General features: G+C 43.9%; 1 protein-coding gene across 1 annotated transcript in view; it reads left to right on the top strand.

Moving 5' to 3' along the window:
* The window catches only part of slc8a2a (solute carrier family 8 member 2a), a 49,845-nt gene extending 32,146 nt beyond the window's left edge, over positions 1–17,699 (top strand). The window contains exons 10-14 of the mRNA XM_071339132.1: positions 3,498–3,515; positions 3,761–3,873; positions 8,553–8,655; positions 14,930–15,196; positions 15,523–17,699. Of these exons, the coding sequence (XP_071195233.1) occupies positions 3,498–3,515; positions 3,761–3,873; positions 8,553–8,655; positions 14,930–15,196; positions 15,523–15,899 (878 nt within the window). The 3' untranslated portion in view covers positions 15,900–17,699. The remainder of the gene's footprint in view (positions 1–3,497; positions 3,516–3,760; positions 3,874–8,552; positions 8,656–14,929; positions 15,197–15,522) is intronic.
* The last annotated feature ends 4,983 nt before the right edge of the window (positions 17,700–22,682 follow it).

Genomic DNA, 22,682 nt, shown 5'->3' with positions numbered 1-22,682 from the left:
CGCCCCATAGCATTCACGTCGGTAGCCATGATGAGCTTTGAAAGGCTGGTCATGGCTCACATCAACACCATCATCACGGAAACGCTAGACCCACTTCAATTCGCATACCGCCCCAACAGATCCACAGATGACGCAATCTCAATCGCCTTCCATACTGCCCTTTCTCACCTGGACAAAATGAACACCTATGTGAGAATGCTGTTCATTGACTACAGCTCAGCGTTCAACACCATAGTGCCCACAAAGATGATCACTAAGCTAAGGACCCTGGGACTAAACACCTCTTTCTGAAACTGGATCGTGGACTTCCTGACGGGCCGCCCACAGGTGGTAAGGCTAGGCAACAACACATCTGCCACGCTGATCCTCAACACGTGGGCCCCTCAGGTGTGCGTACTTAGTCCCCTCCTGTACTCCCTGTTCACCCACAACTGCGTGGCTAAGCACAACTCCAACGCCATCATTAAGTTTGCTGACGACACAACGGTGGTAGGCCTGATCACCGACAACGATGAGACACCCTATAGGGAGGTCAGAGGCCTGGCAGTGTGGTGCCAGAACAACAACCTTTCCGTGAGCAAGACAAAGGAGATGATCGTGGACTACGGGAAAAGGAGGGCCGAACATGCCCCCATTCACACCGACAGTACTGTAGTGGAGTGGGTCGAGAGTTTCAAGTCCCTTGGTGTCCACATCACCAACAAACTATCATGGTCCAAACACACCAAGAAAGTTTTGAAGAGGGCGCGACAATGCCTTTTCCCCCTCAGGAGACTGAAAAGATTTGGCATGGGTCCCCACATCCTCAAAAAGTTATACAGCTGCACCATCGAGAGCATCCTGACCGGTTGCATCACCGCCTGGTATGGCAACTGCTCGGCATCCGACCGCAAGACGCTACAGAGGGTAGTGTGTACATCACTGGGGCCAAGCTTCCTGCCAGGACCTATATACTAGGCGGTGTCAGAGGAAGGCCCAAAAAATTGTCAAAGACTCCAGTCATCCAAGTCATAGACTGTTCTCTCTGCTACCGCTAGGCAAGCGGTACCGGAGCGCCAAGACTAGGTCCAAAAGGCTCCTTAACAGCTTCTACCCCCAAGCCATAAGACTGCTGAACAATTCATTTGCATTATTTGCTAAATTATTTGCCCACCCCCCACCCCCTTTGTTTTTACACTGCTGCAACTTGCTGTTTATTATCTATGCATAGTCACTTTACCCCTACCTACATGTACAAATTAACTCAACTAACCTGTACCCCCACACATTGACTCGGTTTTATTGTTATTTTATTGTGTTACTTTTTAAATTGTTGGTTAAGGGCTTGTAAGTAAGCATTTCACGGTATTCGACGCATGTGATGGATATAAAATCACATTTTATCTTTTACAATTCCCACACTATAATGGTTTGGGCACAAGTGCGCTCACCGCATACCTCACATATCCAAGCTTCACATATTCAGGTAGAGTCTCCTCAAACAACAATAATAACGATAGGCTTTTCTCCTTCCTTCCATTTACTATACGGGTCAGGCAACATGCACTGACGACTCCTAGGATTTTCTGACTATATCCAACGAGACTCCAGCTATAACTCCTTTGGCAGGCGCCCTACTCCGAAGATCAATAGATGTTACTTCTGACGTGGACAATTTTGCCAGATCCAGTGCAGCTTCTTCTGTTCTTCATCGACACAATAAACTAAAACAAGGCCGCTTCGAGTCACCTTGATTGAATGCACCTTTCACACTGCTTTCTTCACAGTCCTCAATATATTACAAATGGATTTCCCAAATGAATCTCCTTGTCCAAAAATCGCAGTCCAATAAGAAATGCATTATTGGACCGGTCCTTGTCTTCTACTACAACCTTTGCTTGGTTTGTTCCATTCTTTTGATTTCACTATTTTCGATTCATTGTCACACACTTCACTTGCCACACTTTCAGATTTAAACACATTCAAAGATACTACTTTAGAGATGACGACATTTTAACACTCGGAGCTTGGGATTCTTGACCAATTACGTTCACGTTGTCATGCTGCGTCACGCAGTTGGTACGGTGGCTGTTTGGGATATCACAGCCACATCAAACCACACCCCCAAAACGAATGGCTTCTTGCATTTTTTGTGAGCAGGCTAAAATACTAGGCCTAATCAATGAGTTCAGCCCCTCTTTGAAGGGAGAATGTAGTGAGGCTGGGAGATGTGCCAAAGATTTTTAACTATACTGACAAGATTATGGACTTGCCATGGGAATCGTTGTCCATGAAGTCGGAGGAAAGGCTAGAACTCTTAGCCAATAAGATGCCAGAGAGATTTGTCACTAGGCAGAACAAGACCTGAAATAAAGTTTTTTTCCTCAAATTCATTGTGATTGTTATATCTAGCTAAGCTGTAGAACGCACGTTTGCACGGTTTCACATTGTAAATCACTCTGACGTTTAATGTACATACCACCTCAATTGGGCCGACCAACCAGTGCTCCCGCACATTGGCTATCCAGGCTATCTGCATTGTGTCCCACCACCCACCACCCGCCAACCCCTCTTTTACGCTACTGCTACTCTGTTCATCATAAATGCATAGTCACTTTAACCATATCTACATGTACATACTACCTCAAACAGTCTGACTAACCGGTGTCTGTATGTAGCCTCGCTACTTTTATAGCCTTTTTTGCACTATTGGTTAGAGCCTGTAAGTAAGCATTTCACTGTAAGGTCTACACCTGTTGTATTTGGCGCACGTGGCAAATAAACTTTGATTTGATTTGATTTGACATGTGCCACTCATTCTGATAATCCATTCATATATAAAGCAGCACACTGTCGTAAACCATAACAACCGCACAGTACGACGTACAGTGCATAACAGTGATGTCAAGCTTGTCCACTCATACCAGTACCTTCGTAACAACGTAAACATTATGCACCTCCTAGTCGATCAAATAGGCCTCACACAGTGAATTAGCTTTCTTTTTTTTATGTTAATCGAACTCGATCGACCCTCTCCCATTGCATCCCAGTGAAAAAAGCACTTCCACATTTTTTTTCACATGGATGGAAGTCAAGCCTATACCTCTTTGGATGAGCTCACTGGACTATTGCATTTAGTAGAGGATGGAGACGCAGGAATATTTGAATTTGGTGTCGATTAATTTGTACTGATTCTTTCCTCACTGCATGGTTACTTTCAGAATGCACATTGTGATCTGATGAATCTGTCATTCATTTATTGTTTGTACATTGTCCCAAGTATAATGTTTCTCTGTTGATCAATTCCTTGCATGTGTACTGTGTATTAAGGTGTGTCACTTCTGTCTTTTGTCGACTGCTGCTATTTTGACAAGGTCTCTCTTGCAAAATACATTTGATTTCAATGAGACTAACATGAATAAATAAAGGTTCAATACAAAAATCACTTTAGCTTGAATAGCATTATAAGTAATCACATCTCAAAATCACGCATTTATTTTTTTCTCTTCCTATTGCAGCTCTGCTGCTCAACCAGGGTAAGATCTCATAAGTTTTGCACACAATTGAAAGGCCCACTGTGATTTTTACAGACGTTTTTGAACATTAAAATTATATATACCCATTGATTATTTTGACAATATCGCTTATAAATGCATCATGAGCTTAGTTCAACTGTCTAACCCCATCATAACTACAAAATATGTATTTGTTTAACTCCATTTAAATTAGTCCCATCATGTATTGTAGTAAGAGAACGTTCCCCTTTCCTCTCCCCCTTTAGGGAACCCTACTCCAGAAGAGGAGGACGCCAGACGTATCTCAGAGATGGGGAAGCCCATTCTAGGGGAGCACAGCAGGCTAGAGGTCATCATAGAGGAGTCCTACGAGTTTAAGGTGTGTGTGTGTGTGTGCGTGCGTGTGCGTGTGCGTGTGTGCGCGTGTCTGTGTCTGTGTCATATACAGTGTGTGCGTGCGTGTCTGTATGTGTGTTGTGTTATGTTTGATTAACCCCTCTCACTGTGGCACCCTCTCACCCAACAGATCCGACAGGGAATGACTCCAAATGGGATACTAGACCCGGTATTGTAGCCACTAGCATGCAGTGTGCTCTGGGATTTATTAGACAGGACTGAGGTGTCTCTTAACTGAGAGCCTCTAAAACTGGAGGATCTCTACTTCCATCTACATGTTCTCATCTTTCAGAATAGAACAGAGCTGTTGCTCAACCTAGTTTTGCCCCCTCCCAGCCATTACACATTTGGTCTATTCAACCACCAGAACACCTGATTCAACTTCTTAAGGGCTTGGTAATTAGATTACTAATTGAATCAGGTGAGCTAGTTCTAAAAATGTATTTTAAACTAATGTGGAATCGCTGGGGTATTCTCTCGGGGGGGATGTCCGAGGACCAGGTCGGGAAACACTGGAATAGATACAGTATATTCTGATGTTGATAGAATGTATATCAAAGCCAAGAAACCTTTTCACACAAACTGTCCTGTAAGTGACAAGACAGGAAATGTATGTAATGTAATTGAAAAATAGGGGTAGGGTTGTATAGAATCGAAGGACTGTGAATATAATAAGAAACCTTAGGTGCTGGCTTGAGCCCGGTAGCAACCACTACAGAATGTCCGGTCAGAACAAGGATGAGGCGGATGTCCAGGTTAAAGGGAGTTTAATGGAAGATGTCCACACTCACACACACATCACACATCTGACCACTCATGGTTCAGATAACTGAGAATCATGTCCAGTGATAACTCTTTCCTGAAAGGAAAGAGGAGAAAGAAAAAATATCACATATGGCATCATGTAGCAACAAAAAAAAGTGTTAAACAAATCAAAATATATTTTAGATTCTTCAAAGTAGCCACCCTTTGCCTCGATGACAGCTTTGCACACTCTTGGCATTCCCTCAACCAGCTTCACCTGGAATGCTTTTCCAACAGTCTTGAAGGATTTCCCACATATGCTGAGCACTTGTTGGCTGTTTTCCTTCACTCTGCGGTCCAACTCATCCCAAACCATCTCAATTGGGTTGACGTCGGGTGATTGTGGAGGTCAGATCATCTGATGCATTACTCCATCACTCTATTTATTGGTCAAATAGCCCTTACACAGCCTGGAGGTGTGTTGGGTCATTGTCCTGTTGAAAATCAAATGATAGTCCCTCTATGCGCCAACCAGATGGGATGGCGTATCGCTGCAGAATGCTGTGGTAGCCATGCTGGTTAAGTGTGCTTTGAATTCTCAGTAAATTACTGGCAGTGTCATCAGCAAAGCACCCCCACACCATCACACCTCCTCCTCCATGCTTCACGGTGGGAACCACACATGCAGAGATCATCTGTTCACCTACTCTGCGTCTCACAAAGACATGGCGGTTGGAACCAAAAATCTCACATTTGGACTCATCAGACCAAAGGACAGATTTCCACCGGTCTAATGTCCATTGCTCATGTTTCTTGGTCCAAGCAAGTCTCTTCTTATTGGTGTCCTTTAGTAGTGGTTTCCTTGCAGCAATTCAACCATGAAGGCCTGATTCACCCAGTCTCCTCTGAACAGTTGGTGTTGAGATGTGTCTGTTACTTGAACTCTGTGAAGCATTTATTTGGGCTACAATCTGAGGTGCAGTTAACTCTAATGAACTTATCCTCTGTTGCAGAGGTAACTCTGGGTCTTCCTTTCCTGTGGCGGTCATGAGAGCCAGTTTCATCATAGCGCTTGATGGTTTTTGTGAGTGCACTTGAAGAAACTTTCAAAGTTTTTGAAATGTTCCGCATTGACTGACCTTCATGTCTTAAAGTAATGATGAACTGTCATTTCTCTTTGCTTATTTGAGCTGTTCTTGCCATAACATGAACTTGGTCTTTTACCAAATAGGGCTATCTTCTGTATACCACCCCTACCTTGTCACAACAAAACTGATTGGCTCAAACGCATTATGAAAGGAAATAAATTCCACAAATGAACTTTTAACAAGGTAAACCTGTTAATTGAAATGCATTCCAGGTGACTAACTCATGAAGCTGTTTGAGAGAACGCCAAGAGTATACAAAGCTGTCATCAAGGCAAATGGTGGCTACTTTGAAGAATCTCAAATATAAAATACAGTGGGGCAAAAAAGTATTTAGTCAGCCACCAATTGCGCAAGTTCTCCCACTTAAAAAAAGACGAGAGAGGCCTGTAATTTTCATCATAGGTACACTTCAACTATGACAGACAAAATGAGAAAAAAAATCCAGAAAATCACATTGTAGGATTTTTAATGAATTTATTAGCAAATTATGGTGGAAAATAAGTATTTGGTCAATAACAAAAGTTTATCTCAATACTTTGTTATATACCCTTTGTTGGCAATGACAGAGGTCAAACGTTTTCTGTAAGTCTTCACAAGGTTTTCACACACTGTTGCTGGTATTTTGGCCCATTCCTCCATGCAGATCTCCTCTAGAGCAGTGATGTTTTGGGGCTGTTGCTGGGCAACACGGACTTTCAACTCCCTCCAAAGATTTTCTATGGGGTTGAGATCTGGAGACTGGCTAGGCCACTCCAGGACCTTGAAATGCTTCTTACGAAGCCACTCCTTCGTTGCCTGGGCGGTGTGTTTGGGATCATTGTCATGCTGAAAGACCCAGCCACGTTTCATCTTCAATGCCCTTGCTGATGGAAGGAGGTTTTCACTCAAAATCTCACGATACATGGCCCCATTCATTCTTTCCTTTACACGCATCAGTCGTCCTGGTCCCTTTGCAGAAAAACAGCCCCAAAGCATGATGTTTCCACCCCCATGCTTCACAGTAGGTATGGTGTTCTTTGGATGCAACTCAGCATTCTTTGTCCTCCAAACACGACGAGTTGAGTTTTTACCAAAAAGTTCTATTTTGGTTTCATCTGACCATATGACATTCTCTCAATCTTCTTCTGGATCATCCAAATGCTCTCTAGCAAACTTCAGACGGGCCTGGACATGTACTGGCTTAAGCAGGGGGACACATCTGGCACTGCAGGATTTGAGTCCCTGGCGGCGTAGTGTGTTACTGATGGTAGGCTTTGTTACTTAGGTCCCAGCTCTCTGCAGGTCATTCACTAGGTCCCCCCGTGTGGTTCTGGGATTTTTGCTCACCGTTCTTGTGATCATTTTGACCCCACGGTGTGAGATCTTGCGTGGAGCCCCAGATCGAGCCCCAGTATGTCTTCCATTTCCTAATAATTGCTCCCACAGTTGATTTCTTCAAACCAAGCTGCTTACCTATTGCAGATTCAGTCTTCCCAGCCTGGTGCAGGTCTACAATTTTGTTTCTGGTGTCCTTTGACAGCTCTTTGGTCTTGGCCATAGTGGAGTTTGGAGTGTGACTGTTTGAGGTTGTGGACAGGTGTCTTTTATACTGATAACAAGTTCAAACAGGTGCCATTAATACAGGTAACGAGTGGAGGACAGAGGAGCCTCTTAAAGAAGAAGTTACAGGTCTGTGAGAGCCAGAAATCTTGCTTGTTTGTAGGTGACCAAATACTTATTTTCCACCATAATTTGCAAATAAATTCATTAAAAATCCTACAATGTGATTTTCTGCATTTTTTTTCTCATTTTGTCTGTCATAGTTGAAGTGTACCTATGATGAAAATTTACAGGCCTCTCTCATCTTTTTAAGTGGGAGAACTTTCACAATTGGTGGCTGACTAAATACTTTTTTGCCCCACTGTATATTTTGATTTGTTTAACACTTTTTTGGTTACTACATGATTCCATATGTGTTATTTAATAGTTTATGTCTTCACTATTATTCTACAATGTAGAAAATAGTACAAATAAAGAAAAACATTTGAATGAGCAGGTGTGTCTAAACTTTTGATAGAAAATAGCTTAGCACAAGAAATTAGTAATGCTAATAAATGCTAATCACTAACAGTTATGCTGAAATGCTCATGCATTCCAATACAAAATGCTAATGGTAGTGCTAACGTGAGCGGGAGCTTGAGCTAGCTAACAACCTCAAAACACAGTAATTGTACACAATAAACCACTAAACTTAGCTCCACATAATATGACACAGATCTCAAGACACTTACTTAGATGCACGCACAATTAAACATCAGACATACAGAGATTCAGTCCACAGCAGGAAAAGTTCAGCAGGAGGTAAAACTGTGGATGTGCTCATCAGGATGGGGATAGCACGTTTCTGACCACACAGAGTGCTGGGGTCATAGACTAACTGAAACTGAAGTCCTGGGAATCAAGGCCAGTGATAGACTGAAGGAGATGTGGTGATAATTATTTGGACTGACCTTGACCAATAAGACACTAACAAAAGTGGGGGTCCTCTGAATGGGAGACTAAGCTGCCGAAGGGATGGCTAGAATCAGCTGACTGAAGCTGGCCGTTTTAACAGTAATGATACTTCTCTTCTGCCCTCATGTCTATCCTGACTTCAGTTTGATAAGAACAGAAGTCATGAGACAGAATGTGTGTGACATTTTATGTGTTTGTGCTTCAGAGCATGCCGTGTCAGCTTTTGTTGTTGAATACTTGCCCACTCTCATTGCTAATCTTTTTTGTGTTTTGATAGAGCACCGTGGACAAACTCTTGAAGGACACCAATCTGGCTGTGGTGATTGGAACTCATTCCTGGAGAGAACAGTTCATTGAGGCGGTCACAGTCAGTTCAGGAGGTCAGACATAACCTGAGTTATGTCATGTAAATAATTCACTAACATGTAATGATACATACAGTGCATTCGGAAAATATTCAGACCGCTTGACTTTTTCCACATTTTGTTACGTTACAGCCTTATTCTAAAATAGATTAAAAAACAACTTTTATTTATCAATCTAGACACAATACCCCATAATGACAAAGAGAAAACAGAAATACCTTATTTACGTAAGTATTCAGACCCTTCGCTATGAGACTCGAAATTGAGCTCAGGTACATCTTGTTTCCATTGATCATCCTTGAGATGCTTCTACAACTTGATTGGAGTCCACCTGTGGTAAATTAAATTGATTGGACATTTTATTTATTTTTATTTTTATTTCACCTTTATTTAACCAGGTAGGCTAGCTGAGAACAAGTTCTCATTTGCAACTGCGACCTGGCCAAGATAAAGCATAGCAGTATGAACAGACAACAACACAGAGTTACACATGGAGTAAACAATAAACAAGTCAATAACATAGTAGAAAAAAAAAAGAAGAAAAAAAAAGAGAATCTATATACAATGTGTGCAAAAGGCATGAGGAGGTAGGCAATAAATAGGCCATAGGAGCGAATAATTACAATTTAGCAGATTAACACTGGGGTGATAAATCATCAGATGATCATGTGCAAATAGAGATACTGGTGTGCAAAAGAGCAGAAAAGTAAATAAATAAAAACAGTATGGGGATGAGGTAGGTAAATTGGGTGGGCTATATACCGATAAACTATGTACAGCTGCAGCGATCGGTTAGCTGCTCAGATAGCAGATGTTTAAAGTTGTTGAGGGAGATAAAAGTCTCCAACTTCAGAGATTTTTGCAATTCGTTCCAGTCGCAGGCAGCAGAGAACTGGAAGGAAAGGCGGCCAAATGAGGTTTTGGCTTTAGGGATGATCAGTGAGATACACCTGCTGGAGCGCGTGCTACGGGTGGTTGTTGCCATCGTGACCAGTGAACTGAGATAAGGCGGCGCTTTACCTAGCATAGCCTTGTAGATGACCTGGAGCCAGTGGGTCTGACGACGAACATGCAGCGAGGGCCAGCCGACTAGAGCATACAGGTCGCAGTGGTGGGTGGTATAAGGTGCTTTAGTAACAAAACGGATGGCACTGTGATAAACTGCATCCAGTTTGCTGAGTAGAGTATTGGAAGCTATTTTGTAGATGACATCGCCGAAGTCGAGGATCGGTAGGATAGTCAGTTTTACTAGGGTAAGTTTGGCGGCGTGAGTGAAGGAGGCTTTGTTGCGAAATAGAAAGCCGACTCTCGATTTGATTTTGGATTGGAGATGTTTGATATGAGTCTGGAAGGAGAGTTTGCAGTATAGCCAGACACCTAGGTACTTATAGATGTCCACATATTCTAGGTCGGAACCATCCAGGGTGGTGATGCTAGTCGGGCGTGCGGGTGCAGGCAGCGACCGGTTGAAAAGCATGCATTTGGTTTTACTAGCGTTTAAGAGCAGTTGGAGGCCACGGAAGGAGTGTTGTATGGCATTGAAGCTCGTTTGGAGGTTAGATAGCACAGTGTCCAAGGAAGGGCCAGAAGTATACAGAATGGTGTCGTCTGCGTAGAGGTGGATCAGGGAATCGCCCGCAGCAAGAGCAACATCATTGATATATACAGAGAAAAGAGTCGGCCCGAGAATTGAACCCTGTGGTACCCCCATAGAGACTGCCAGAGGACCGGACAACATGCCCTCCGATTTGACACACTGAACTCTGTCTGCAAAGTAGTTGGTGAACCAGGCAAGGCAGTCATTAGAAAAACCGAGGCTACTGAGTCTGCCAATAAGAATATGGTGATTGACAGAGTCGAAAGCCTTGGCCAGGTCGATGAAGACGGCTGCACAGTACTGTCTTTTATCGATGGCGGTTATGATATCGTTTAGTACCTTGAGCGTGGCTGAGGTGCACCCGTGACCGGCTCGGAAACCGGATTGCACAGCGGAGAAGGTACGGTGGGATTCGAGATGGTCAGTGATCTGTTTGTTGACTTGGCTTTCGAAGACCTTAGATAGGCAGGGCAGGATGGATATAGGTCTGTAACAGTTTGGGTCCAGGGTGTCTCCCCCTTTGAAGAGGGGGATGACAGCGGCAGCTTTCCAATCCTTGGGGATCTCAGATGATACGAAGGAGAGGTTGAACAGACTGGTAATAGGGGGTGCGACAATGGCGGCGGACAGTTTCAGAAATAGAGGGTCCAGATTGTCAAGCCCAGCTGATTTGTATGGGTCCAGGTTTTGCAGCTCTTTCAGAACATCTGCTATCTGGATTTGGGTAAAGGAGAAGCTGGGGAGGCTTGGGCGAGTAGCAGCGGGGGGGGGCGGAGCTGTTGGCCAAGGTTGGAGTAGCCAGGAGGAAGGCATGGCCAGCCGTTGAGAAATACTTGTTGAAGTCTTCGATTATCACAGATTTATCGGTGGTGACCATGTTACCTAGCCTCAGTGCAGTGGGCAGCTGGGAGGAGGTGCTCTTGTTCTAAATGGACTTTACAGTGTCCCAGAACTTTTTGGAGTTAGAGCTACAGGATGCAAATTTCTGCTTGAAAAAGCTGGCCTTTGCTTTCCTGACTGACTGCGTGTATTGGTTCCTGACTTCCCTGAACAGTTGCATATCACAGGGACTATTCGATGCTATTGCAGTTCGCCACAGGATGTTTTTGTGCTGGTCGAGGGCAGTCAGGTCTGGAGTGAACCAAGGGCTATATCTGTTCTTAGTTCTGCATTTTTTGAACGGAGCATGCTTGTCTAAGATGGTGAGGAAGTTACTTTTAAAGAATGACCAGGCATCCTCACCTGACGGGATGAGGTCAATATCCTTCCAGGATACCCGGGCCAGGTCGATTAGAAAGGCCTGCTCGCAGAAGTGTTTTAGGGAGCGTTTGACAGTGATGAGGGGTGGTCGTTTGACCGCGGACCCGTAGCGGATACAGGCAATGAGGCAGTGATCGCTGAGATCCTGATTGAAGACAGCAGAGTTGTATCAAAACTGTTCGCTGCTCTGGCACCCCAATGGTGGAACAAACTCCCTCACGACGCCAGGTCAGCGGAGTCAATCACCACCTTCCGGAGACACCTGAAACCCCACCTCTTTAAGGAATACCTAGGATAGGATAAAGTAATCCTTCTAACCCCCCCCCCCCCTTAAAAGAGTTAGATGCACTATTGTAAAGTGGTTGTTCCACTGGATATCATAAGGTGAATGCACCAATTTGTAAGTCGCTCTGGATAAGAGCGTCTGCTAAATGACTTAAATGTAAATGTAAATGTATTTGGAGGGCAAGTTGGTCAGGATAATGTCTATTAGGGTGCCCATGTTTACGGATTTAGGGTTGTACCTGGTGGGTTCCTTGATGATTTCTGTGAGATTGAGGGCATCTAGCTTAGATTGTAGGACTGCCGGGGTGTTAAGCATATCCCAGTTTAGGTCACCTAACAGAACAAACTCTGAAGCTAGATGGGGGGCGATCAATTCACAGATGGTGTCCAGGGCACAGCTGGGAGCTGAGGGGGGTCGGTAGCAGGCGGCAACAGTGAGAGACTTATTTCTGGAGAGATTAATTTTTAAAATTAGAAGTTCGAACTGTTTGGGCATAGACCTGGAAAGTATGACAGAACTTTGCAGGCTATCTCTGCAGTAGATTGCAACTCCTCCCCCTTTGGCAGTTCTATCTTGACGGAAAGTGTTATAGTTGGGTATGGAAATCTCAGAATTTCAGGGCATAATGTGCAGACAGAGGTATGGTGGGGTGCGGGTACAGCGGAGGTAAGCCCAGGCACTGGGTGATGATAAGAGAGGTTGTATCTCTGGACATGCTGGTTATAATGGGTGAGGTCACCGCATGTGTGGGAGATGGGACAAAGGAGGTATCAGAGGTATTAGGAGTGGAACTACGGGCTCCATTGTAAACTGAAACAATGATAACTAACCCAAACAACAGTATACAAGGCATATTGATATTTGAGAGAGACATATAGTAAGGCATAAAGTAATCGCAGGTCTTGATTGGGAGAGCTAGCTAAAACAACAGGTGAGGCAACAGCAGCTAGTCAGCTAACACAACAACAGCAGGTAAAATGGCGATGACTAGGCAGAGAGGGTCGGATTAACTACACACAGAGCCTGAGTTCGCGGCTGGGGCCGACAGATAAACACAAATAAACAGAATGGAGTACCGTGATTAATGGACAGTCCAGCAGGCATCAGCTATGTAGCCAAGTGATCATAGTGTCCAGGGGGGAGCAGTGGATGGAACAGGGAAGCCGTCACCACGCTAGCACGCGGCGTTTAAAGTTACTAGCCCGGGGGTGGTCTGCTCAGACGGAGGCCGGTTGAGGGCACAGCGGATGGAGTATTCGTCGGCAGACCAGACGTGGTGGTGCGGCGGGGCGCCGTGTCGACAGAGAATCCAAGCCAGATGGCGAAAGAGGTATTGTAGAATTTTGTTTGCTAACTGGTGCTAGCTTCGTGGCAGTGGCGTTAGGGGATAGCTTCGGTACTGGGTGCCACGGAGGGTGCAAGCTAGCTGTGAGCTAGCTAGCTGCAAGCTGTGAGCTAGCTAGCTGCAAGCTAGCTGTGAGGATCAGAAGTAGTGGCTCAGGGATTACGACAGGAATCCGGCATTGTTGTGGAGAAACAGTCCGATGCTGGTAGATTGGCGAGTAATATCCAGGCTAAGAACAGGGCTGCTGTCTGTGCAGAAGGTAAAAGCCGCTAGCAGTGGCTAAAAATGACTAAATAGCTTGTAGCTGATTAGCTGGTTAGCTACTGGAGGTTCTTGAAAGTGTTCCAAAGTTAAAAATAATAGCGATTCCGTATCACATTGGGTGAGGCAGGTTACTGGAAGGTATAATCGAATTAAAAATCGAAAAGAGATAGAAAAATTTAAAAAAAAATATATATATACAAAAAATACGAAAAATACAAAAGTACAAGGGAGGACGAACAAAAACACGCCTACAATGCTACGCCATCTTGGATCGATCATAACAACGTGACATGATTTGGAAAAGCACATACCTGTCTATGTAAGGTCCCACAGTTGACATTGCATGTCAGAGCAAAAACCAAGCCATCAGGTCGAAGGAATTGTCCAGCCTCCATCATTCTTAAATGGAAGACGTGTAGAACCACCAAAACTTCCTAGAGCTGGCCGCCCGGCCAAACTGAGCAATCAGGGGAGAAGGACCTTGGTCAGGGAGATGACCACGAACCTGATGGTCACTCTGACAGAGCTCCAGAGTTCCTCTGTGGCGATGGGAGAACCTTCCAGAAGGACAACCTTCTCTGCAGCACTCCACCAATCAGGCCGTTATGGTAGAGTGGCCAGACAGAAGCGACTCCTCAGTAAAGGAACATGACAGTCCACTTGAAGTTTGCCAAAAGGCACCTAAAGGACTCTCAGACCATGAGAAACAAAATTCTCTGGTCTGATGAAAACAAGATTGAACTCTTGGGCCTGAATGCCAAGCGTCACATCTGGAGAAAACATGGCACCATCCCTACGGTGAAGCATGGTGGTGGCAGCATCATGCTGTGGGGATGTTTTTCAGCGGCAGGGACTGGGAGACTAGTCTAGAGACTAGAAATATGAATGGAGCAACGTACAGAGAGATCCTTGATGAAAACCTGCTACAATGCAGGAGTGGCTTCGGGACCGGTCTATGAATGTTCTTGAGTGGCCCAGCCAGAGCCCAGACTTAAACCTGATCGAACATCTCTGGAGAGACCTGAACATGTGCAGCGACGCTCCCCATCCAACCTGACCAAGCTTGAGAGGATCTGCAGAAAACAATGGGAAAAACTCCCCAAATAAAGGTGTGCCAAGCTTGTAGCGTCATGTACCCAAGAAGACTCAAGGCTGTAATCGCTTCCAAAGGTGCTTCAACAAAGTACTGGGTAAAGGGTCTGAATACTTATGTAAATGTGATATTTCATTTTTTTATTTGTAATAAATTTACAAAAATGTCTAAAAACCTGTTTTTGCTTTGTCGTTCTGGGGTATTGTGTGTATATTGATGAGGGATTTAAAAAAGATATACAATAAGCCAGTAACGCAACAAAATGTGGAAAAATCAAGGGGTCTGAATACTTTCCGAATGCACTGTACATATGCATGTTCGTTTGTCTGTATGGTTTGTATCATGGTTTGGTATTTTCTCTGGCAAATGTATGCTATCGATAAATACTAAATACTCATCGATAACACTGTTTGTCAATGTCCTCTACCTGCCTCATTTTGCCAGGTGACGAGGAAGAGGGAGTGGAGCGGCGAATTCCCAACTGCTTCGACTACTTCATGCACATTGTGACAGTTTTCTGGAAGATTCTGTTTGCCTGTGTGCCACCTACCGAGTACTGGAATGGCTGGGCCTGCTTTGTGGTGTCCATCATTGTCATTGGCTTACTAACCACCGTCATCGGGGACCTGGCCTCCCACTTCGGCTGCACCGTGGGCCTCAAAGACAGTGTCACTGCTGTGGTGTTTGTGGCTCTGGGCACCTCCATCCCTGGTGAGTGTGTGTTGGACAAGTGTGTGTGTGTATGTGTGTGTGTGTGTGTGTGTGTGTGTGTGTGTGTGTGTGTGTGTGTGTGTGTGTGTGTGTGTGTGTGTGTGTGTGTGTGTGTGTGTGTGTGTGTGTGTGTGTGTGTTTGAGTGTCTGCTTTAAGTTACTTTATCTTCAATCCAAGCTAGCTATTTACCCTAAATCTAACTCTTGAACCAACTATAACCCAAAACCATACCTCCCTACCTCTAAACCTCTCCCAGCCTTAGGCATACTAGTCCTAACCTTATTCTAACCATGTTCTAAACTCTAACCCCAACCTCTGTCCATAGACACCTTTGCCAGTAAAGTCGCTGCCACCCAGGACCAGTATGCCGACGCGTCAGTGGGGAACGTGACGGGTAGCAATGCGGTCAACGTTTTCTTGGGCATCGGGGTGGCGTGGTCCATCGCTGCCATCTACTGGGAGACCAAAGGTCAAACTTTCCGCGTGGACCCTGGCTCACTGGCCTTCTCGGTCACGCTCTTCACCATCTTCGCCTTCATCAACATGGGGGTGCTGATGCTCCGCCGCCGGCCGTCTGTAGGGGGTGAGCTGGGGGGACCCAAGGTCACCAAGGTGCTCACCACCCTATTCTTCTTTGGCCTCTGGTTCATCTACATCCTCTTTTCCAGCCTGGAGGCCTACTGCCATGTAAAGGGCTTCTGAGGGAGCACAGGGCTAGATAGGTAGATGGGTAGATTGAGAAACTCACACATGCACACAGACACACAGACATGCGCATACATGCTGGCACGCACACACGCACACACACACACACACACACACACGCACATCATGATCATTGCCACTGCAACCACACACACACACACACACACACACATCATCATCATTGCCACTGCAACGACACATCTTCGACATCTAGCAGAAGATCCACTACCAGGAGTAATGATGCAAATGTCTATTTTCTGTACTCACTGCCCACTGCTCACAGAGAGAATGTCAGACACTCTCTCTCTCTCTCTCTCACACACACACACACACACACACACACACACACACACACACACACACACACACACACACACACACACACACACACACACACACACACACACACACACACACACACACACACACACACACACACACACAATTTTAGGGTGTAGAAGAAAATGTAGAAGGAAAAGCTGGTTATTAGTAGAGGAATGTGGTGGTGATGGACTATGTGATGATCAGAATCACAGGATGTTAATATGCCTGGTATAGAAAGTGGAGGGGACACCATGCAAAGACACTCTTTAAAATAGGCTGCTCAGGTTAAGAGGAAAGACTAGGATGAGTGTGAAGTCTGGATCTTGACACCACTGGAGACCACATCAACATGATTCTGGTCTGAGTCTGTCTGGGCCTCAGCTCCTGAGGTCTGGGTATAGTTTTACAGTTTTGGACCAGGCCATGATCTTTGATAGTCTCTCAACTCACGTGGTCAAGATCTGTCACTGAACACCATCTCTTGTCAGAGTTATTTAGCCACGTAGCTCTGGTCCATCGTGCAACGATAACAACGAGTTACCTCTTCAGAGGCAACTTGTTGCTGTCATCACGCGATGGACCAGAGCTAGTGGCCAAGTAGTGCTGACACAACACTGAGGGGACACCTTGTTCTGCATGCCTTGCCGGCGGCAAAGTATCAGCACCCCAATGTTAATTCCCTAATGTGGGAGCCGGGTAGGAATGCAATGGCTAACACTTAGGTGGACCCATTGTGCAAAACTGTTTGAAATTATATAATTTCAATCAGTGTTGCCCACTGGGGAAGATGCCTTATTTGACTGTAAGGTCAAATAAGAGTCTTGGTTTGAGTTTAGGTCTTCATCTTGCTGCTTATGGCCTACCTACGTTAGTTGAACGAGGGCACTACGGTGGCTGATCCAGATAAACTTGACGAACAGAACAATGTAAACTACACATGGCAGATAAGCATCTCCCTTTCTCCCTTTTTGTCCTGTATGGCTCAATGGATACAGCTGCCTCCGACACCCACAACAACCTCTTCCGCAGCTTTTGTATTATACATTTCTCTTGGAAACAGTTGTATCTCTATTCCCTATTATGTCATCTTGTGGCAAGAGGTGAAATGCTAATATAATGCGCCTATCTATCCCCTTTCATATGGGCTCACCCCAGTCTTCATAGCAACAACAACCAAAGACTATGGGCTCAATGCTGTTTAGTAGCATGCTATTGCATGCTGTTTAAAAATGCTGAGAAGCTGCTATGACATTAAATACTGTAAATTATAGAGAAATAACTGAGTATCTGCCATTTAGAGTGACAATGTGACAGAGATAATTCATCCAACTCAAAATGAGTAGTCTTATCATCAATTTATTTATGAATTTTGTCATTAAATGTATGTATATTTTAATGTAAGAACTTACATTCACAAGAAATGACATTGTAATTTATTTCAAGTTGTAACAATTACATTTAAAATGTATCACAGTTCTCAGTCTCTGTTTGATCTATCTCATATTTTATTGTAATATTTTAATAATCTTTTTGTCTAAGATTTGAGAGGTGTCTCAGAAGTATCTGTTGGAGCCAATGTCTATGGCTGGAGCTAGCTCAATATTGGACTATAGGAGCGTAACGTTACTCCTTAGTCCTAGGACCATACATGTTCTGGTTAAAGGGCAAATTGGCTCTGGAAGCCAAAACAGCCAAATACTCCATCTAAATGTGAATCGATTCTCAATTGCGGTATAGTCCTAGAAACATAAATGCCTCTACTTTCATATCACATCAAAATAATTTCACAAATGCAAAATACACACTTACTGTACACTGTTTTAATCCATTTTTAACACAGTTGCAATTGACAGTATTTTTCAGTGACAACATGTTTGTGGTGTCTGTCTTCTGTTTACACACAGGTGTTCAGAGAATCAGATAGCTAATTAGCACAGGTAGTCCACACCAATGTTCCCTCTAAACTGCGTGCGTGCGCGGGACTGCCATGCAGAAGAAATATAAGCCCACACAGAGAAGCACAAGATTGAACTTCACTCAACGTTCTAGTTTTCCCCCTTAGTTAACACTATCAATGTTTCCCTTTACTGTTGGAATTATGATCGAATAAACACAATATTAACCATCAGTGTAACATACTGAAACAAAACCAACTATGCAAGAATAAGTATGCAAAATGAATTATGCAAGAGGCATAGTTGTAGGCAGAACGTATTGTAGTAGGATTCTATTGCATTGACATGCACGACACTGTACTCTACACAGACCTGTGCGGCATAACCAATCAGAACTCTAGTAAGTCTACAGTTGAAGTCAGAAGTTTACATACACCTTAGCCAAATACATTTAAACCCAGTTTTTCACAATTCCTGACATTTAATCCTAGTAAGAATTCCCTGTCTTAGGTCAGTTAGGATCACCACTTTATTTTAAGAATGTGAAATGTCAGAATAATAGTAGAGAGAATTATTTATTTCAGCTTTTATTTCTTTCATCACATTCCCAGTGGGTTAGAATTAGTATTTTGTAGCATTGCCTTTAAATTGTTTAACTTGGGTCAAATGTTTCGGGTAGCCTTCCACAAGCTTCCCACAATAAGTTGGGTGAATTTTGATCCATTCCTCCTGACAGAGCTGATGTAACTGAGTCAGGCTTGTCGGCCTCCAAGCTCCCACACGCTTTTTCAGTTCTGCCCCCACATTTTCTATAGGATTGAGGTCTGGGCTTTGTAATGGCCACTCCAATACCTTGACTTTGTTGTCCTTAAGCCATTTTGCCACAACTTTGGAAGTATGCTTGGGGTCATTGTCCATTTGGAACACCCATTTGCGACCAAATTTTAACTTCCTGACTGATGTCTTGAGATGTTGCTTCAATATATCCACATAATTTTCCTGCCTCATGATGCAATCAATTTTGTGAAGTGCACTAGTCCCTCCTGCAGCAAAGCACCCCCACAATATGATGCTGCCACCCCCGTGCTTCACGGTTGGGATGTTATTCTTCGGCTTGCAAGCATCCCCCTTTTTCCTCATAACATAACGATGGTCATTATGGCCAAACAGTTCTATTTTTGTTTCATCAGACCAGAGGACATTTCTCCAAAAAGTACGATCTTTGTCCCCATGTGCAGTTGCAAACCGTAGTCTGGCTTTTTTATGGCGGTTTTAGAGCAATGGCTTCTTCCTTGCTGAGCGGCCTTTCAGGTTATGTCGACATAGGACTCGTTTTACTGTGGATATAGATACTTTTGTACCTATTTCCTCCAGCATCTTCACAAGGTCCTTTGCTGTGGTTCAAGGATTGATTTGCACTTTTTGCACCAAAGTACATTAATCTCTAGGAGACAGAACGCTTCTCCTTCCTGAGTGGTATGACGGCTGCGTGGTCCCATGGTGTTTATGCTTGAGTACTATTGTTGCTCCCAAGGATGAACCAAGGATGAACCCAAGGATGAACCAGACTTGTGGAGGTCTACAATTATTTTTCTGAGGTCTTGGCGGATTTCTTTTGATTTTCCCATGATGTCAAGCAAAGAGGCACTGAGTTTGAAGGTAGGCCTTGAAATACATCCACAGGCACACCTCCAATTGACTCAAATGATGTCAATTAGTTTATCAGAAGCTTCGAAAGCCATGACATAATTTTCTGGAAATTTCCAAGCTGTTTAAAGGCACAATCAACATAGTGTATGTAAACTTCTGACCCACTGGAATTGTGATACAGTGAATTAATTATAAGTGAAATAATCTGTCTGTAAACAATTGTTGGAAAAGTTACTTGTGTCATGCACAAAGTAGGTGTCTTAACCGACTTGCCAAAACTATAGTTTGTTAACAAGAAATTTGTGGAGTGGTTGAAAATGAGTTTTAATGACTCCAACCTAAGTGTATGTAATCTTCCGACTTCAACTGTATATGCAAATATACCATTGCCATATATGGATCTGTGCCATTCACTTTGAACTGGACTGTATTTACAGCATGAGTTTCGTGAGTAGATGTGGTTGTGTTGAGATCAAAGCGAGAGCTGCATGTAACCACGTGTGCACATTTGTTCATATGCTTTGCTAGTTAGTTATTATCTCAGATATAGATAATTTATAGTCAACAATGGGGGCATGATTTCTTCCTACAAGAGTGTAACAGTATAACTTTAAACCGTCCCCTCGCCCCGACACGGGCGCGAACCAGGGACCCTCTGCACACATCAACAACTGACACCCACGAAGCGTCGTTACCCATCGCTCCACAAAAGCCGCGGCCCTTGCAGAGCAAGGGGAAACCCTACTTCAGGTCTCAGAGCAAGTGACGTAACCGATTGAAATGCTATTAGCGCGTACCCGCTAACTAGCTAGCCATTTCACATCCGTTACACTCACCCCCCTTTCAACCTCCTCCTTTTCCGCAGCAACCAGTGATCCGGGTCAACAGCATCAATGTAACAGTATAACTTTAAACCGTCCCCTCGCCCCGACACGGGCGCGAACCAGGGACCTTCTGCACACATCAACAACGGTCGCCCACGAAGCATCGTTACCCATCGCTCCACAAAGGCCACGGCCCTTGCAGAGCAAGGGGAAACCCTACTTCAGGTCTCAGAGCAAGTGACGTAACCGATTGAAATGCTATTAGCGCGTACCCGCTAACTAGCTAGCCATTTCACATCCGTTACAAGAGCACAAAACTTTCTTGACATCTTTGAAAAGGTAGTTGGGTAAAGAGCTTTTTTTGTCTTAAAGGGGCAGTGTTGAATTTTGAAACAGGCTTGAATAAGCTATGTAGCCAATAGGCAGAGGGTAGCATAATTTGTCTGATTCTCTGTAATAATGGTATGGGAATAATAGTGCATTTCATTTTGTAAAGTGGTTTCTTGCATCAAATAACACAACAACACAACAACATTTTCAGTCACCTCCTTGTCAGAAGGACAAGTGGATAATCAAGCCCTGCATGTTTTTTTCTAAAGTCTCATGGAATGTAGGCCTACATTGAACAACACACATTGGTTGCTTCTGTAGGCTGAATGATAGAAAAGCTATTTTCATGTTAAAATGTTATGGGATACATTTTGTCCATTGTTTTTTTTATGGTAGACCACTCTGGTAGGCCTACATTATGATCAAATAACCAAAGTAGCCTACTTGACCACTGTCTGAAATGGTACATTAAAGTGGGTACAGCCTCAGTGTTCACAGTAAACGCATCTGGTTGTTGCACCGAAATTTCACAAAGTTCAAGTTTGTGCTCAGCAGACCTGAAATTAGCTCAGTGACCAACATTTTTGGAAGAAACATTGGTCCACACTGTCTTCCATCTGTTTTCCATAAACAAGTGCTGTAACATGGAAATATGGCTGTGGGAACCCTAACCCTATAAAGGTTTGTGTCAATTTAACCTTTAGTTTTTTTTCTTTTTCTCACCGATATGCAAGATAAGGTCCTTATGCTTCTAAAACTGTACTGCAAGCGATTCGTGTTCATGTTCAGACCAAGTGTCGTGGCTCTTAACAAAACACCCCCCACAGAAGACGTATTCGTCCAATGACTTATGTGTAACGTAATCAGTGGCGATTTTAGCATGTAAATATTGGTGGGGCAAAAAAAATAAAAGTGGGATGCATGCCAGCAAAGCCACTACACAACACAATACAACACTAAACAATACATTAATTGCACTATAACAGTGACAAACTGTGCCCACAAACTGTTAGGGCCTACATAAAGCTGTCCCAACAGCAGTCCCAACATCTTACCACTGCTACACCTGGCTACCAATGGAGCCTTGTCTGTCAGCAAAACAGTTAATTCAGCCTCATTTACTGCCTTTAAAAAAAACATAGCTGATATGGCTGACTTGCTTAAACAAATGTGTTTTTTAATGACAATTGAGATGTACAAACTATGGCATAAGGGAAAGGAAAGGGAAAGGGGGATACCTAGTCAGTTGTCCAACTGAATGTATTCAACTGAAATGTGTCTTCTGTATTTAACCCAACCCATCTGAATCAGAGAGGTGCGGGGGCTGCCTTAATCGACATCCACATCTTCGGCGCCCGGGGAACAGTGTGTTAACTGACTTGCTCAGGTGCAGAACAACATATTTTTACCAGGGGACAACAAGCGGATAAGAGGCAATCTGTAATTTCGATTAAGACATTATTGAACGAGCTAGGATGGACGTAGTCAATATAACTATTTGTTTAGCACTTTTTAAATGTACTGTGACAGAATTCAGAACATGGGCCATTCTTACAGTGTTCTCCCTGTACACCAAGTCAGAACCGTAGGATAAATAAAGGGGGGCATATAAGCAGACAATGAAAGCTCTTACAAAATTTGATGATTACATTTCTCTAAAACAGGTTATAGGCTATATGTGCACCACCAAGTCAGAACAGTAGGCGAAATGAAGAGGGGTAAACAGACCAAATTATTAGGGTGAGGCACATGGCTAC

Source organism: Salvelinus alpinus, chromosome 13, assembly GCF_045679555.1.
Source record: "Salvelinus alpinus chromosome 13, SLU_Salpinus.1, whole genome shotgun sequence".
In the NCBI taxonomy this organism is placed as follows: domain Eukaryota; kingdom Metazoa; phylum Chordata; class Actinopteri; order Salmoniformes; family Salmonidae; genus Salvelinus; species Salvelinus alpinus.
The sequence above is the reverse complement of the archived record's forward strand: the minus strand, read 5'-3'. Positions and strand labels throughout refer to the sequence as shown.